General features: G+C 39.1%; 1 protein-coding gene across 2 annotated transcripts in view; it reads right to left on the reverse strand.

The window, feature by feature from the left end:
* Pkn (serine/threonine-protein kinase N) overlaps positions 1 to 19,963 on the reverse strand; it is a 308,319-nt gene that overhangs the window by 98,607 nt on the left and 189,749 nt on the right. For both annotated transcript variants that reach the window (XM_067135805.2, XM_067135804.2), the window contains 3 exons: positions 13,089 to 13,336; positions 7,328 to 7,504; positions 578 to 736 (listed from right to left, as the gene is read on the reverse strand). In XM_067135805.2, coding sequence (XP_066991906.2) covers positions 578 to 736; positions 7,328 to 7,504; positions 13,089 to 13,336 — 584 coding nt within the window. The remainder of the gene's footprint in view (positions 1 to 577; positions 737 to 7,327; positions 7,505 to 13,088; positions 13,337 to 19,963) is intronic.

The following is a 19,963-nucleotide window of genomic DNA, read 5'->3' on the forward strand; positions in this document are numbered from 1 at the left end:
ATAAGCCCTAGTGGAAAAGGTTATCGTATTTGTTCTCTTGTCTTTCTACACGCATTTTAATGCTCTTGTCTCATCTTTAAAAATGGTAGATGGCCTATATTTTTAACTGTATCCATATATACATGACATAAAATGCACATATGTCAGAAGAAACATATCAAATGTTTACATATCACTGCAGGATAATTTTTATTTGATTGTTCAGTAGTATGTTTTCTTGCTTAACACATTCTCTTTCCTTGTCCCCTGCAGAAACATCTAAACGACATTTTGCTGTAGTAAGATTTTTTAATCTGTAAATTCAGTAGATCCTGCAATGGATATAACACCAGGTGAGCTCTTAAAAATTGTCTTAGTTCAATATAACAACATTTCACTATAACAAATTAATTTCTGATGTCCCCAAAATTTTGTTATACTGGTATTTTACTGTACCTACATAATTTATTACTTCCTATGAATTATTTCTTTTCTGGAGTCTGAGATCACAGTTTGAAACAATACCAACTTTAACTCTAGAAATAAATGTTATTTAATGCTCAGTATCATTCTTTTAAAGTTTTAAACAAGAAACTACCTTTCCAAAGTGGCCCCTACCCAGTACACTGAGGAGGCGAAAATTATCCATAGACATGCCAGTGAAGTGAGAATGTCTGCGAGACTCATATGCACTGTCCCGGTACTCAAGTACACATGCTCCAGGCCGACGTACCACATCTTCAGGCTCATATACGACCTATTAGTGGGGGGGAAAAAAAAATCATTAATATAAAGATTGAGTTCCTGTAACATATTTCAACATTTTGGCTGCTTCTCTTGGAAATAAAATTCAAAATCAAATAATACCCTCAACAAGAAGAAACACAAATTAAGTCTTCAACTCAGCAAATAAAGAGGAGACACTAATGTTAACACCAATTCACATGGAATTGTTGAGTTATAAATATCATATTGAAATCCACTCTAGTGTCTGAAAGCAATATTACAGTAGCAAAAGGATTATTAAAGTCAGAAAAGGAACAAGCATACCTTAAAGGAGTCAAGCATAGTAGTTTACTTGGCAATGGAAATGGTCAAAATGTATCTGTGCTTCAATCCTTTGCTGACATCCATATTAGTTAATGCACAAATGCAACAATGAAAAATGGAAATTTCCACCTAGTACATTGGTCATTCTGATTTCTTAACCCAGGAGGTGAAGTGTCCAACAGTTAAGTAATATGTGGTCCATATTTCTAATCCTTTTATAAATTGTGTACAGAAAGCTAATGGCAATAACTTATGTAATATCACAGCCCCAGATAGTGTTTCCACAGATGATTTTCTATGTAAATTCTTTTTAAATATGTATATATAATAACTGGGGATGAAGTTAATCAACTACAAGACAGCACGAAGAGTAGACGTTACCTGAAGTGTAAGACTTTACATTATTGCTGTGAAACTTAATACCATACATATTTTGATAATGACTGGTAGACACATCTAGCCCACCTGGTGCCCATTAAGGAGTTGAGTATGTATCGTCTGACACCGTGGTTAACCGGTTCGAGTCTCATTGGTGGAAAAAATTCACCATCAGAATGTTGGCCAGCAGGATCACAAGATTGCAAGCCAAAAGCCTGGATTCAACTCCAAACCTCTCCAGCGTTCATATGGAGTGAGGGCATAAAATGCTGTTTATCGTGATTTGTCTGTCGGATGGAGATGTTAAACCTCAAGCAGATTCCTTAGTGCTATTTGACAGGAGTAGCCGGCATCGGGTTTGACTTTCTCCCTTCCTGCTATAGTAGTGTTTGTTGACAGGGTGAAAGTACCTTGCGGGGTTCACTGTAAGTACTTAGGTGTTGGTATAGAGAAAGATCTCCATTAAGATAATCATATTAATGAGGTTGTAATTAAAGGTTACAGATCTCTTCATATGGTCACGAGAGTATTCAGGAGCTGTAAAGGATATAAAGGAGAGGATGTATTAAGTCTTTGGTAAGACCCCAATTAGAGTACGGTTCCTCCTCCCCATGAGCTTGGCTGTCTGCAACATCACCAGGATGATTTCCTTTTACATTGAGAAGATGTTCAAAATATTCCCTCCACCTCTCCAGTGATTCCCTGGAATGTATTATGAATTCACCTGAATTACTCAAAACACTGTTCATTTCCTTTTTCCCTCCCTTCCTAAGATTCTTTATTACTGTCCAGACAGGTTTCCCTGCTGCCTGACCTAGCCTTCCCAGGTTATTATCAAAATCTTCCTGAAACTTCTTTTTGGATTCAACAACTATTTGTTTTGCTCTGTTTCTTTCATCTACATACAAATCCCTGTCTGCCTCGGCCCTTGTTTGGAGCCATTTCTGATAAGCCTTCTTTTTACATTTACAAGCTGTTCTCACTTCATCATTCCACCAAGATGTTCGCCTTTTTCCATCTTTACACACAGTTGTTCCTAGGCATTCCCTTGCTGTGTCTTCTACAGCATCCCTGTATGCCACCCATTCTCTTTCTATATCCTGAGCCTGCTTACTGTCCACTGTTCGAAACTTCTCACTAATCATATCCATGTACTTCTGTCTAATTTCCTCGTCATGGAGATTTTCTACCCTTATTCGTTTGCAGACAGATGTCACTTTCTCTACCCTAGGCCTAGAGATACTTAGTTCACTACAGATCAGATAGTGGTCTGTGTCATGGAAAAATCCCCGGAAAACTCGTACATTCCTAACAGATTTCCAGAATTCGAAGTCTGTTAAGATATAGTTTATTATGGATCTGGTACCCCTAGCCTCCCATGTGTAGCGGTGAATAGCCTTAGGCTTGAAGAATGTCTTCGTAACTGCTAAACCCTTACTAGCACAGAAGTCCAGTAAACGCTTCCCATTCCCATTAGCTTCCACATCTTCCCCACATTCACCAATCACCCTTTCGTATCCTTCAGTTCTATTCCGAACTCTCACATTGAAATCGCTTATTAGCACTATTCTATCCTTGCTGTTGACCCTGACCACGACGTCACTCAATGCTTCATAAAACTTGTCAACTTCATCCTCATCTGCACCCTCACATGGTGAATACACGGACACAATTCTAGTCCTAATTCCTCCAACTGACAAATCTAGCCACATCATTTGTTCATTTACATCCCTAACAGAAACTATGTTGCGTGCAATGATATTCCTGATAAAGAGCCCTACCCCAGACTCTGCCCTTCCCTTTCTAACACCCATCAAGTACACTTTATAATCTCCTATCTCTTCCTTGTTATCTCTACTTACCCGAATATCACTTACTTCTAGCACATCCAGATGCATCCTCTTTGTTGACTCAGCCAGTTCTACTTTCTTTCTTCCATAAGCCCCATTAATATTGATAACTCCCCATCGAATTCCATTTCGTTCGTCAAGTTGTTTCCAAGGAGTCCCTCGCCTGTCAAATGGGAGTGGGACTCCGTTACTCCCATAGGTCCGAGGCTTGGAATAATGATTATGAAATTAAAAAACAATCAGTGGATCTGATCCGCAATGGTCCATCTTCCCATAAAATAACTTAAAACAATGATATAAACCGAACAAGGGACTGCTTCCAAAGAAAAATCCTAAATCTATGATGCTTGCTGTCTAAAGGGTTCCAAAATCCAGGTCATCAGCCCCTCATAATGGTACTAATTGCTGGTAAAATAGAACCATCGTGTTCCTCATACAGTGGTACTAATCACAAGTAACGTAGACTCATGGTGTCCCTCACATAGTGGTACTAATCACAAGCAATGTAAACCGATAGTGTTCCATATATAGTGGTACTGTAAACCCATAATGATCCACCCACGATGTTACGAATCACAGACCCAGGGTGTTCCTCACATAGTGGTACTAATCGCAAGTAAAGTTGAACCATGGTGTTCCTTGCGTGATGGTACTAATAGCGGGTAAAATCATGGTTGAAAATCCATCATCCCTTGGTCGCCCCATTTAGTCACCTCTTAAGACAGGCAGGGAATACCGTGGGTGTATTCTTCATCTGTGTCCCCCACCCACAGAGGGTCGAGGGTATAGGAAGCAGTGAAAAATAAGAAATCATGGTAATTATGGAATACCAATAAAACGGAAGAAAGTAGAAGAAAGTATCAGGAAATGAAAAGAAGGTGCAAGAAAGTCGTAAGTGAAGAAAAGCTGGGAAGAATTTACATGAGAGCTGGAAAAGTATGTGCTTAGAGGTAAAATGATGTTATGTGGGCTTTTAAGGAAGAGAAACAAAAAAGAGTGTCTACACAAAGCAGATGAAAGGGAAGAAAAGAAGAGAAGTACAAAACGAGGAAATAAGGGAAAGATAGAAGGGTTACTTTGACAAACTCCTGAATAAGTAAAATTCTTTCAAGAATAAAATTACTGTGTCCACCTATTCAATACAATTATATTTTGTAGTGATTAAATCCTAAATGAATTATAAACACTAGTTAGGAATATGTCTCGCCCTAATTTTGAGCATCTTCGCCTAATACTAATCTTAAGGTTAAGTCTTAAATCTATTAAACATTGGAACTAAATACTAAATACAATGGTCTTATGCTAAAAATATTTTTTACAAAAGTTGATATTTACATAGTTTACAATATGTACATTAATTAAAAGCCAGAAATCGTGAACAAGGAAGCAACTAAATTATTTTATTTTACAATGACTAGATAACGTCCAAAATGTAATATGGATTTCTCCTACTGTATGGATGTAAGTTTATGCAATTGTGTTCATATTGACTAGATCACAGAGTGAATTGGGGTTTCACCAACTGTATGGATGAACATTAGGTTGAAGGTTTTACAGTTGGTTCGTTCAAAGGAGGCTAGGGTCACCTATGTCGTAAGTATATTGTTAGAAAACCATGGTATAAAGCAGATCTTGTTTGGTTTTGAATATTCCTTTAGAAAGAAGCATGGTAATATTTTATAGGTTAATCATGTATGTTGGAAACATATTGTTGATATCATTCATTAGTGCTCATCTGATAAATTTTTTTGAACTTGTGAACTCCTGAATGTAGGAAGGGGTGTAGGTGAGATGATAGCGGTAAAATGTGTGGAGACAGATTTCAAGAGTGAAATCACACTAGAAGTGGAAACTGCTGTCAAACGAATGAAAGTAGGAAAAGCAGCAGCAATGGGTGAATTCTGTGCGGAAATGATAAAAGTAGCAAGATCTGTTGGTCTGCAATGGCTGTATAGGCTAATTAGATGTATTTGGAAAGAAAAATAAGTACAAAATGACTGGAGTAATAATACCCATATTTAAGAAGGGACTCATGTCTCAGGTTGCAAAAATATTTCAAAGGGTACTAGAAAAGAGAAAGAGAAGAAAAGTGGATGGACAATTACAGGAAGAGCAATATGGCATTTGAAATGGAAGATCAACACTAAAATGAGGCAGTTAAGGGAAAAACATTTGGAATACGGAAGAGATATAGTGATGACATTCTTTGATTTAGGAAAGGCTTATGATAGCGTGCCAGCCCCGCGGTGTAGGGGTAGCACACCTGCTTCTTATCCGGAGGTCCCGCGTTCGATTCCCGGCCATGACAGGGATGTTTTCCTGGTTCTGAGGGCTGGTTTGAGGTCCACTCAGCCTACATGATCAAAACTGAAGAGCTATCTGACTGTGAGATAGCGGCCTAGAAAGTCAAGAATATCGGCCGAGAGGATTCGTCGTGCTGACCACACGACACCTTGTAATCTGCAAGCCTTCGGACTGAGCAGCAGTCGCTTGGTAGGCCACGGCCTTTCATGGCTGTTGCGCCATGGAGTTTGGTTTATGATAGTGTACCGAGAGCAAAGGTATGGAGTGTAATGCAATGGAAAGGATTTGGAATGAAAGAATATGTGCAAGCAATGTACAAAAACGGTTGCAGCAGTGCCCAGATACAAGGGAAGAGCAGAGTGGCTTTGGAATGAATCTGGACTACAACAAGGATGTGTGCTGTCACCACTGTTATTCATAATGGTTATGGAAGAAACTGTGAAGGAGACAGGGGACAGGGAGCTGATGATGATGACTGTTTGCAGATGATGATGTGGTGTGGGATATGAACAGAGAGGGAGTACAAGGGCAATTCAACATAGTGTGATCACTGGAAATTATGGAATAAAAATCAGCATGGAAAATAGGACAATAACTAACTAGAGGAAAAAGGGAAAGGAAAGAAAAGAAACAGCTTCATGCACTTGGAAAGCAAAATGATGAAAGATAAATGGGTGGACATGGAAGATCATTAAAAGGATTCGAAAGGGAAATTCATTCTACCAGAGTGTGAGAAACCTGGTGTGGAGGAAGGGAGTACCCATGAAGTGTTAAAAGGTGATGTATAAGATGTGTAACTGCAGACATAAAGTGGAGACCTGGACACTAATGACAGGAGTATAAAATTTCTTAAGAAAGAATGGACAGAGTAAGAAATGAGGATGTCAGGAAGGACATCGGAGTGGAAAAGCTTTTACGGCGGAATGGTGTTGAAGCGGATGATGGAAAGCCAGATAGGAGGGAGGGCAAGAGGGAAACCCAGACTAAGGTGGTTGAAAATGATCATGATGATTGAAGTAGGAAGCAGTCTAAATATAAAAATAGAAAAAAATTGAAGAAGATTAAAAACATTTCTTCTCTATCACTGCAGATTATTGCAGCCAGAAAGGTCTTATACCCTAAATGTACAAGAACTTGGATGATCAATAAAATAAAAAAATAACACATTCCTTTAATAGCAAATAAACTCTTGAATTAGCTCATTACTAAATATGACCCGCTTTCATAACTTTCCTTCTAATAATAATGACGTTTTTACATCCCACTAACTACTTTTTGATGGGTTTTGGAGATGTCTACCTGCCGGAATTTTGTCCTGCAGAACTTTTCTTCCATACCGCGAGCATAAAACAATGAAGTAAAGACATACCGGATTACTCCAATTCAGGAATGATTGTTAAATCTTTTCTCAAAGAATGGAGGTGAAGCAATATACTGCTAGATCTAGCATTTCAAACCTACTTCTAAAGTAACTGACTCAAACTGTAGTTAGAGCCAAGTTCTGAAAATTGTCATATCAGGGTATAAGTTAACATGATTATCTCAATCATTTGAACAACAAAACTTTTGTGCATAACATTAAAGACAACAGACCATCAGCCAAGGAGTGAAACAATTCCATTTTTAGTGGTTTGCATGTTGAACAACAAGAAAAAAGGTATTTACATTATGTGCATTAGGAATGGGACATTATCAAACAGCTACCAGATGTAAAAGAAACAAATAAAATATAGAGGAAGCTAGGAAAAAAATGAGGGGTCATGTACCTCATCTTCTGGAAACTGAATAACAGGTTGGGGCGAGGGAGAGTGTTGGTGCTGGTGCTGGAGTTCTGCGCTACTTGCGGCAGGTGCAGGGGCAGGTGTGGGGCGAACAGCCACCGAGCCAGGTTCCGGAGATGCTCTTTCTTCTGCGTGCAGGAAGTCAAACTCTCTCAGCGCACTCTGTAACATTATCGGGGGGGAGGGTGTGCTACAATGTGCCGATTCAACAAGTGAAGGGACTGCTACAGGAAGCACAACAAAGAGCTTATTTACAAGGCAATACTTATGTCTTTTAGTGAGACAGAGAAAGCCAAAAAATACCAAAATTACACCAGTCTAAACCAAACCACTTTTACAAAACAAAATTTATACTTCAATTAAGTTAATGAGGCATCAATTCATCCTACAAGGAAAGATATTAGGAGCAAGGAAGGAAAACATTCTAATGCAAAACATAAAAACAATTTTGAAAAAAAAAAGCTAACAAAAATGTTAAAAACTGTATCAGACAGATAAAAATGTTTGTTATTTCATGAGTAAGAAAGTTAAAACTCTTTTCAAAGTTTGTTTCTGAATTTCCACAGGCACTTTCCAGAAGTCAGTACATACAGTATAATAACACAATATTTTTTGGTGGGTCATCGGTTCATGGACTAGAAGGATGCAGTTTTCCAATGCATCTCATCTTACTCCAGCTTATATTAATTACCTTGTTGTTGTGTGATTTTTGTGAACTATCCTAGACAATATTTCTTTCCTTTCATTTTTATAGGCAATATTTCTCTCCTTTCATTTTTATTTGCACAGAATAAGTTACTTATTTTTCCTTTTCTTTTCGTTATTTAGTAAAGAATGGCCAAGAAGTGCGAGTGTAGGAACTGTGGGTAAGGCCAGGCATTAAGGAGTATGAGCGAGGAGTTGGAGAGTTTGAGGGAGATGATTAGGATTCTCTCAGAGAACAGGAAGGAAAGTAGGCCACCCTCAAATAATGTACAGGATACAGTAGGTGTAAAGGAGGGATGGAAAAAAGGGGGAATTGTAGAACTGTTGCTGAGATGTGTGGAAGTAGGAGAAAAAGAAAAGGTAGGAAAGGGAAATGTAGTGTAGTGGAAAGGAAAAGACAGGTGGAACAGGGTCATGGGAGGGAGGAAAGGGAGGAGGAAGTAGCTTCTGCAGCAGTGAGAGAAGATAGGGCTGATCAGGGGGGGAGGGGATCAAATGAGCTGGGTAGGGTTGAGGCTCTGGTCATGGGGGATTCCATCGTTAGACGTGGGGAAAGTGTGTGGAGGAAAGGGAACCCGGGTAGAGTGTTATCAAGGAATTAGGTTGAGGCAGATGTTGAGAAAAGTAGAAGAGAAGGAAGAGGGAAAGGAGATTTTTTTTGCTAGTTGCTTTACGTCGTACCGATAGGTCTTATGGTGACAATGGGACAGGAAAGGGCTAGGAGTGGGAAGGAAGTGGCCGTGGCCTTAATTAAGGTACAGCCCCAGCATTTGCCTGGTGTGAAAATGGGAAACAAAGGAAAACCATTTTCAGGGCTGCCAACAGTGGGGTTCGAACCTATCTCCCGAATACTGGATACTAGGGAAAGGAGAAGGTGGTAGTGTTTCACGTTGGTACTAACAATGTAAGACAAGCAGGAATAAGTACCAACATAGTTGGGGATGTGTGAGATCTGGTAAATGCAGCATGGATGAAGTTTAAGGAAGCAGAAATTGTTATCAGTGGAATACTCTGTAGGAGGGATAATGACTGGAAGGTGATTGGGGATTTAAATGAGACTATGGAGTGGGTATGTGGGAAACTGGGAGTGAGATTTCTAGATCCTAATGGGTGGGTAGGAGAGAGGGATCTGCACCCAGATGGCCTTCACTTAAACCGCAGTGGTACATATAAGTTAGGAAACTTGTTTAGAAGGGTTATAGGCAGGGAAACGGGGTGGCCTAGGGAGCGGTGTTAAGCGAACAGGGAACTGGAAATCAAGTAGGGATGACATAAAAATGTTAGTGCTCAACTGTAGAAGCATTGTAAACAAAGGAATCGAATTAAGTAATTTAATAGATATATACTTACCAGATATTGTAATAGGAGTTGAATCATTGCTGAGAAATGATATAATGGATGCAGAGATATTCTCACGGAACTGGAGTGTGTATCGTAGGATAGGAATGGTAGGAGGGGGAGTATTCATTTTGGTGAAAGAAGAATTTGTAAGCTACAAAAAAGTTAAGGATGAAAAACATGAAATTCTGGGTGTGAGACTCTTCTCTAAAGATAATAGGCAACTTGATGTCTTTGGAGTGTACAGACCGGGAAAGGGTAGCGCTGATGCCGATTCAGAATTATTTGATAAGATAATCAGCTATGTTGGAAATGGTATGGAAAGGAATGGGATAGTAGCAGGTGATCTCAATTTACCAAATGTCAATTGGGAAGGTAATGCGAACGACAGGAAGCATGACCAACAAAATAATGGCAAATAAGTTAATATGGGAAGGGCACCTGATTCAGACTTGATGGAACCAACTAGAGGGAAAAAATATCCTGGATGTGGTGCTGAGAAAACCAGATGAGCTCTATAGAGAAACCGAAGTAATAGATGGTATTAGTGATCACGAAGCTGTTTTTGTTGTAGTTAAAAATAAATGTGAAAGAAATGAAGGTATCAAAATTAGGAATATTAGGCAGTACCATATGGCTGATAAAACAGGCATGAGGGAGTTTAAAAAAAGTAAATATGATTGCTGGAAAATGGTAAATAAAAATGTAAATAGACTCTGGGATGGGTTTAAAGCAATTGTTGAGGAATGTGAAAACAGGTTTGTCCCTTTAAAGGTGGTAAGGAATGGTAAGGATCCACTATATTATAACAGAGAAGTAAAGAGACTAAGAAGGAGGTGCAGACTGGAAAGAAATAGAGTTAGAAATGGTTATGGAAGTAAGGAGAAATTGAAGAAACTTACTAGGAAATTGAATCTAGCAAAGAAGTCAGCTAAGGATAACATGATGGCAAGCATAATTGGTGGTCATACAAATTTTAGTGAAAAATGGAAGAGTATGTAGAGGTACTTTAAGGCAGAAACAGGTTCAAAGAAGGATATTCCAGGAATCATTAATGAACAAGGGGAGTGTGTATGCGAGGATCTTCAAAAGGCAGAAGTATTCAGTCAGCAGTATGTAAAGATTGTTGGTTACAAGGATAATGTCCAGATAGGGGATGTGAGTAACACTGTCTGTTAGGTCATCAGTCCAGAGGCTGGTTATATCCTCAAATAGCACCACCAAAGGTTATGCAGTTATAAGGAAACCCCAAAAACCAATGGCAGCACCAAAATGAGGCGTACTAGGCAAGATGAGGCGTGAGGTAGTTTGCCATTGCTTTCCGCACTGGGTGAGAAAGTACTATTGCAGCATGACTGACCCTATGAGCAGCACCTTTCATAACATTCAGATGCATTAGTCATGCTCTGAATGTCATTACTCAGCACTACCCATACCCCAGCAACTTCCATATTGTCACAGCCATGGATGTTGACTGGGACTTTGGTGGAAGCTACACTTTACTCTGGCCTGTGCCAAGAGATGGATGCAAAAGTACTGTATCCATCAAGAAATGACAGCAGGCAGGAGTAACGCTAAAGAAGTAAAATTTACCTATGATAACAATGACACTTACAGTAAGATACAAAAGTTGAAAACTAGAAAAGCAGCTGGAATTGATAAGATTTCTGGGGATATACCAAAGGCAATGGGTTGGGATATAGTACCATACCTAAAATACTTATTTGATTATTGTTTGGTTGAAGGAGCTACACCAAATGAATTGAGAGTTGCTATAGTAGCCCCTGTGTATAAAGGAAAGGGTGATAGACATAAAGCTGAAAATTACAGGCCAGTCAGTTTGACATGCATTGTATGTAAGCTTTGGGAAAGCATTATTTCTGATTATATTAGACATGTTTGCAAAATTAATAACTGGTTTGACAAAAGGCAGTTTGGGTTTAGGAAAGGTTATTCGACTGAAGCTCAGCTTGTAGGATTTCAGCAAGATATAGCAGATATCCTGGATTCAGGAGGCCAAATGGGCTGTATTGCGATTGACCTATCTAAGGCATTTGATAGGGTAGATCATGGAAGACTACTGGCAAAAATGAGTGCAATTGGACTAGAAAAAAAGAGTGACTGAATGGGTGGCTATATTTCTAGAAAATAGAACTCAGAGAATTAGAGTAGGCAAAGCTTTATCTGACCCTGTAATAATTAAGAGGGGAATTCCTCAAGGCAATACTATTGGACCTTTATGTTTTCTTATATATATCAATGATATGTGTAAAGAAGTGGAATCAGAGATAAGGCTGTTTGCAGATGACGTTATTCTGTACAGAGTAATAAATAAGTTACAAGATTGTGAGCAGCTGCAGGGTGACCTCGATAGTGTTGTGAAATGGACGGTGGACAAAAGGTATGATGATAATGGGGTTAAAAGTCAGGTTGTGAGTTTCACAAATAGGAAAAGTCCTCTCAGTTTTAATTACTGCATTGATGGGGTGAAAGTTCCTTTTGGGGATCATTGTAAGTACCCAGATGTTAATATAAGAAAAGACCTTCAATGGGGTAATCACATAAATATGATTGTTAACAAAGGGTACAGATCTCTGCACATGGTTATGAGGGTATTTAGGGGTTGTAGTAAGGATGTAAAGGAGAGGGCATATAAGTCTTGGTAAGACCCCAAATAGAGTACGGTTCCAGTGTATGGGACCCTCACCAGGATTACTTGATTCAAGAACTGGAAAAATTCCAAAGAAACGCAGCTCGATTTGTTCTGGGTGATTTCAAACAAAAGAGTAGCGTTACAAAAATGTTGCAAAGTTTGGGCTGGGAAGACTTGGGAGAAAGGAGACGAGCTGCTCGATTAAATGGTAGGTTTGCAAGTAATCAACTTCATTTTCCGTATCAAAATTTAATCACTAAGTTTTACAATATTTAAAATTCTTCCACCGTTTTGATACTTTTTTGCCTTTTGGCAAATTTATTTGTCAACAGTACATGTTTCGTTCCTTATTTAGGAACATCCTCAGCTGTTATTGTAGCTTAGGTGAATTGCTAAGATTTTAAACATGTTAATTTGCAGGTACATTGATTCACTTAAAAACTACTAAAAATAACAATTAAATTGTATTAATATAATTTAATTTAAAACTTTTGTAGTTCTTATATAGTTTACGTAGTAAAAGTGCCTACTTCCTCCACTAGAAAGCAGCAAAATGCAGACCGACAGATGTAGGAGGCCTTTTTGAATTATTCTTATGAAATGAAATCGTGAAATCTGCTTGAATACACCATTAATGTGTGCTGATCGTGAGTCGAACGAAAGTGGGCGTTTAAAGGACTGCACGCCAGGCATTTAAAAGCTATGCTAGAGCTTTAAAAATAGAGGAATTTGGATGAAAACACTGCTATCTGATCCGTGGGGGTTAGGGGTGTATTAATATGGAAAAAGCAGAAAATCAATATTTTACATATATTTCGCCAAAATTTCAGTCCCAGTGTCCCTTAACAGTTTTGTCACCTAAAACTATTATTTAGAAATTTAACAAGTTTTTCAAGGCTCAACAATGCTATTCTAGACCAATCTGAATGCTACACACAAGTAAAAGGAGTAAAAATGAGAGCTATATGCGAGTAAATGGTGTATATATCCTTTACCTAAGATGTTTGCATTTCTAAATTTTGGTAAATTTGTGTTATTCCAGCGACTTACTTCGACATCCAATTTTGGTGCTGGTGCAGGAACAGACGAAGCTCTCTTCTTGCTAGCCACACTTGATGGCAAAATGGAACCAGGTGAAGTGTCGGGAGGGAGAGGTGGTAAAGGAGGTAATACTGCTACCCCCAAAGGTCGAGTGCCAGACAGACCAACACTCTGGGGATCAGGTGTCTCGCCAGGAGTCTCGGGCTTATCTTCAGTCATAGACATATCAAACGAGAGCTGGAGGGGCTGCACAACACCTGTAGGGTATACATATTAAAAATAAAACACAAAACGTAGTTTTAAGATCTAAATAATGAATACAGACTAAGTATTATAAAGAAATGGCAAAAAATGCTTTGAACTATTGTCAATTTAATACCCTTAATATTTATAAATGTTTCTGAATCAATAGAGGTGTCTAGAGGTGTGAAATAAATTAGCCTCATTATTATGACTGACATAAAACCCCATGAGAACCAAGGAATATATATACAACTACAGTACTGATAAGCTAACGCAAAAGAGATGCCCCATGACAAGAATAGTAAGATGTAAAATTGAGATTATTCATCCATTTTCTGCCTTTGTTGTGATCATGTTTATGTCAAAGTCAATAAAAGTAATTTGTGATCAGAAAATTAATTCATGTACTGATTGAGCTGAGGATGGTTCTAGGTGAACCGAAACCTGTACTCGGTTATTAAATTGTGTAACAGTACCTTTTAAAGTGTTGATTGGTGGAACATCCTTTGAGCAATTCCTTCTATATAACACATAGGCCTTAGGGCGACAATGGGAAAGGGAAGGACTAGGAGTGGGAAAGCAGCAGCCGTGGCTTTAAGGTACAGCCCCAGCATTTGCCTAGTGTGAACATGGGAAACCACGGAAAACCATTTTCAGGGCTACTGACAGTGGGGTTTGAACTCACTATTTTCTGAATACAACCTCACAGCTGTGCAACCCTATCCAAATGGCCAACATGTTCGGTACACACCTAATCTTTAGTATCCGTATGTTAATGTAGAAATATTGAGAGAAAGACAGATCTGTTCATGGTTTTCCTGGATATTGAGAAGGCATATGGCAGCATTGTAAGAGAGAAGATATGGGAATGCCTGAGAAAGAGGAATGTGCTGGAAGGACTGCTGAGGAACATTCAGATGCTGTGTGAGCAATGTACCAGCTGAGTGTAATTTAGTGACTGATATTCATCTTGGTTCCAGATCAAAAGTCCAGCAAAGGCAGGGCACTATCCCCACTATTGTTTATCACCATTATGAATGAACATAATGAAGAATATCAAGAAAACCTCTAGTGAACTACAAGGGGGGATCAAATTAAATGGGATTTTATTTTTTATTTAAATTCATTTATTGAAAAACACAAGGCAATTACAATTTAACTTTCCACATAGTTTCTTACTTTGGAAATGCATTTGTCCCAATGTATGGGCAGCTTTTTGATGCTCTCATCGTAAAAAGAACAGGGTTGTGTCACCAGCCAGTTGCGCACAAAGTCTTCTACACTCTCGTCATCTTCAAGTCGTTGCCATCCTAGAGATTCTTTAAGCGGTACGAACAAATGGAAATCGCAGGGTGATAAGTCAGGACTGTAAGGAGGATGATCAAGTAGAGTCCAGTGCTTTCCTGTACCTTGGAGACAGAGCTGCGGTATGGGGCAGCACATTGTTGAGTCTGTTGGTCTTGTCTTTTGCGGCGATATGCAACCCTCGCCTTGTTCAACAGCTCGCAGTAGCAAGCAGCACTGATTGTGCGTCGCTCATGCAAAAAAATCAATCAGCAAAATGCCTTGCCAATCGAAAAGAAAAAAAAAAAAAAGAACGGTTGCATGAACCTTGCCAGCTGACAGTCCAGTCCTGGGTTTCACTGGCGCTGCCTCCCCTTTGCTCCGCCACTCCTTACACACACGCATCCTTGACAATGTTTGATCACCAAACTGTGCAGTCAATCTCTGCCAAATTTCTGCCACTGTAACTCCTTCATGAGCAAGGAATTTTATAATTATGCATTGTGCAGTGGAGGGGTGCATCTGTTGCACCGACATCGTGAGTGTTACTGATGAAATGGCGGGAAATATCTAACAGCACGCTCTCCTCACTCCTAAAGGTCCCGCCTAAGATAGCAGAAGCGCGGGGCCAGTCCTACCAACTTTTGATGTTCAGCAACAAATATCCCGTTTATATTTGATCGACCTTTGTAAATGCAAAGCTTTCACTGATGACGTTATGATCCAGGGAGAAACTGAGGAACAATTACAGTTGAGACTCAACAAATGGAACGTTAAGTTCCAGGAATTCAATATCAAGATAAGCGAAGCCAAAACAATAGTGATGGCAATAGCAACAAACAGAGGACAACCAGCAAACATCATGCTAGGAAACCATACACTGGAAAGTGTGGAAACCTTTACGTACCTTGGCAGTGTAATTTCTTGAGACACACTAGCCACAAAGTAGGTGGCAAATAGAGTGCAGAAGAGCTCTCACTTTCACCAACAAGTACAAACACTCTTCTGGGATTACAAAGTACCTACAAAATCAAAACTGGTAATGTTCAATCAGTACTCCAAACCGATCTTAACGTATGGTATTGAAACCTGCAACCTAACGCAGAAGGACTCGTTAAGGTTACATGCATCTGAGATGAAGTTCCTGAGGTCTACAATTTAAAAAAAAAACTGGACAAGTTAAGGAATGATATCGTTAGAAAGAAAGCTGGGATTGAGATATCATTGTTAGATCATGTCAGCATGACCAGACTGAGGTGGTTCGGGCATGCTATGAGGCTGGAGCCAACAAGACAGCTGATGTTAACTTGGAGAGACATGTAGCAGAAGAATGGATGGTGGGAAGACCAAGAACCCACTGGATGAAGATCGTAAAGAAGAACATTACAGATCAAGAAAGGATAACGGAGAATGTCATTAACAACAGAATGCATCTAAGACAGGAAGAGGATCGTCGCCATAAGACCTATCTGTGTCGGTGAAAAAAAAAAAGGACAGGAGGAGGCTCCCCAACAGTACCCAGGAAACTGGAACTGTAAAATGATGACGACGACTGAAATAGCAATATGTATTTGTATCTTATCTTTACATGTTGAGTATGCTTGGAAATGGGTTGAAGCACAACTGTATATTTCCACAGGCAGTGCATGTACATTGTTTTTATGTCTCTCATAACACCGGCTAGCAAATTTTTTCTTGCCTGTGGATGGATTCTTGGAAATGAAATGTCTATCATTTAGCCTAAAGGGCAAAAGCTTCAATGATTCTTTTTTACCCACTGTATAGATGAGGTGTAGCACATAGTGCTGTTCTGCCAGGCTAAATGCTACAGGGAGATGGAAATTAACTGTCATTCTCTTCACCACATTTAAATCTCTCTAAAATGACCAGCTGTTGTAAACAGCTATCACAATATTGGAGAAGCTGTTAATGCAAGTGGGGAAAGTGAAGGAGATGAATATGTTCCTGGAGGATCATTGTCTAGTACAGCCTTAACAAAGTCCATCATAATGTCCGCACCATAAACATGTCGAAAACTGTTCAGTAAGCCTCTACTTGTTGAAGCCATACTTACCAGTGATATGATCTAAATATTCATAGTATATTTTATGTGTAATCCCATGTGCTAACTAGAGGTCTGTATCTTTATTGCAAGATAAAACAGATGAGCCAGACTGCAGATGTCTGCTTTTGTAATTCGTAGTGAGATGACCACACCTCTTAGGGGATTTACAAGGCTATTTTTTTATGTTTTATTTATTTATTTTTTTGATTCGTTGTGCCCAACTGTGGAGCGCGTTTGAACTTATTTTGCACATTGTTTCTTCTTCTTTTCTTCCCAATATCTCTTCTTCATTTTTTCACTGTGTTCCTTTCTGCACGTTTCTGTCCAGCCTGTATTTTTTCTTGTTGGTTTCTCTGCAAATTTATGTTTGTATACTAAGCTTCTAAATTTCATTCTATCTTGAATGGTTTCGTCCTCAATACCCATTTCTTGTAGATCTTCATGAATTTCTGCTAAGCAATTGTTGCGGATTTTCAGGGTTAGAGCTAGATTTAGAATTTTCTTTGTCAGTCTGTTGTTATCAATCCATGAAGATGCTAACGTCAGATTCAGCCGCCTCAAATCAAGATCTCCTCCTATTCAAACAGCACAGGAACTTGTTAGAAGGGATTTCAATCCAAAAGCAGATTGACAACAAGAGTGGAACAGCGTAGCTCCGACTCAATGGCGGGCATTGTTCAATTATAAGAATCTTCCAGCTGGCTTTGATTTACCCCGCAAGACATGGGTAGCCCTCAACAGAGTCCGTACTAATCACGGGAGATGTGGTTCAATGATGTTTAAATGGGGTATGAGATCTTCCCTAGCCTGTGACTGTGGGGCAGTTAAACAGACTATCGACCATATCGTCACCGAATGCATTGGAAGGGCATTCGCTGGATCTAGCCAGGACTTTGTGGTGGCTTCTGCTGAGGCCATACAATGGCTAGAGAATTTGGATCTAAATCTTTGAACCCTTTTGCTTGCATGATTGTTTTCAATGTTATGTGTATATCTTATAATTATGTATATAATGGTTTGTGCTTACTGTTCATTTATATTTAATCTTTGCATTGTTTTGTGTACGTTACCATACGCTAATAATAATTCTGTGTAGGTGTCCGTAGAATTTTAGTCGTCTCTTTCTGATGGTATTTGTGATTTTTTCTGTGAATTGAAAAATTTCGTGTGGTTTCTTTTTCATCCAAATTCCATTTTCGAACTTTGGTCCTAGGATTTTTCTGAGAATTTTCCTCTCTTGTTTCTCAATGCTTTTCGTTTGTGACCTGCCGCAATGATCAGTGTTTCAGATGCATAAAGTGCCTCTGGTTTGATGACTGTATTGTAGTGTCGTAATTTTGAATTTTTTGATACACATTTTTTGTTGTATCTGTTCCATGTGATTTTGTAAGTCCTTTGCAGTTTAGCAGTTCTTTATTTGTTAGCTTCCTGATTTAACCCTGCTGGCTGAATAATTTCACCTAGATACTTGAATTTGTCTACTTGGGAAATTATTACACATTTGGTGATTAATGGTTGATTGTTGAATCTTGATTTAGATCCTTCCATAAACTGTGTCTTTTCAAATGAAATTTGAAGTCCGTTTTTTGCGGCTATTTCATGCAATTTTTCTATGGAGTGGATTGCTTCTTGTCTGTTGTTCGAAAGGATTGCAAGGTCATCTGCGAAACCTAAGCAATCAAGGTGAATTTTGTCTTTAAGAAGTCTGCCAATGTTTATACCTTTAGTTTCTTTTCTCCATTCATGAATCACTTTTTCCAAAACTAAATTGAATAGTGGTGGGGATAGTCCATCTCCCTGTCGAACACTAGTTCTGATTTTGAACGGTGGGGACATAAAATTATTATTATTATTATTATTATTATTATTATTATTTGTTAGGTATGTTGGCGAGTAAAACAATCCTTTTAATTGGATAGCTTTTATCATGTTTTAAACTTACTTCTCTCCAAATATATACTTATATTGGCCCGAGTTACGAGATATTAAATGACCACTTTGTTAATGATCTCACCTGCAGTACAAATAGCAATAACTGCGAATGCGCGAATATTTCTCAACTAAAGTAAACTCGTTTCTTCATCCCGAGGAGGTACAGCTCTTTTTAGACACACCCCGAGTGGAGGGGAGTTACATGTACCGCTTTCACTGCATATCAACCTTCCTGCCATTTGTGAATCTCTGGCAGTACGGTATCGGGAATCGAAGTCAGACTCCCGAGAACAGCAACTAATTGTGCTAACCATTACGCTGGTGGACATTATCAACTAAAAAACACAGACATATAGCATGACCGATGCATGGATGCAATGCGCAGGTCAGACAAGAAGCTAGCTAGGCCTATTCACCTATCGGTGCGACGTCATCAGAGCTGCAGTAGACCTACGCTACGGAGGCGGACATTTCTTAACTACGGAACACAGATGTACTGCATGGATTTGACGTGTTTTCATTGCGTAGGTCGAACGGACGAAACTCATCACAAATTTGTGTGATGTCATCAGAGCTGCAATAAGACTTGTACCTGCTTCGAAGCGGAATCGTTCTTCTCTGACGAATTATTTTGGGGGGTCTTATATGCAAGATTTTTTTTTCATTTTCTTCGCCTCGAAAAGCCAGGGGGGTCTAATACGCAAGTAAATATGGTAACACTGGCTCCCTAGAGCAACTACGTGATGACGTTTGGTTTATTGTACCTGGTCTTTCTACTTGAGAAGTTATTTATTGAAGTTCTTTAACCTGACTGAGGTTGACCGATATCCCTGGAGTTTCTAGAGCAAATGTTTGTGCACAAAGGAAGCTGTTTTGTTATCTCCATGGAAATAATACGAGATATATGTAGCTGTGTATTGTCATGGTTACCCACGGCCGCAACCTGTCAGTTGTGTTTACCTTCAGTAGTTCTGCACGTGTTGTACTAGGCGTGTTTAACTGTGAATGAGAATTGTCTCAGTTGAATTTGCGACATAAAAGCGACAAATATGAATTAAGAAGAAATACGTATGCACATTTATTTAGACAGCAGTGACGATTATTTATTTCAATTGGACGAAGTGTTTAGAGAACTGTCAAGTGAAGATGAATGTATAGTGAACTCCAGCATTGCATGTTGTCAATTTTCCGGGGTAAGAAACAAAGAATACAATGTATCCACAAAGAGAGTCCGCTACAACATGCACACGGAGCCCCCACTTGGTTTCTTGGGATTGTAGGTTATAAAGGATATTCTTCCCCTGAAACCAACAACAGATTCGTCAACCGACAAGTTTGGCCCAGGTATGAAATATTTGCT

Source organism: Anabrus simplex, chromosome 1 (assembly GCF_040414725.1).
Source record: "Anabrus simplex isolate iqAnaSimp1 chromosome 1, ASM4041472v1, whole genome shotgun sequence".
NCBI classification, from domain to species: domain Eukaryota; kingdom Metazoa; phylum Arthropoda; class Insecta; order Orthoptera; family Tettigoniidae; genus Anabrus; species Anabrus simplex.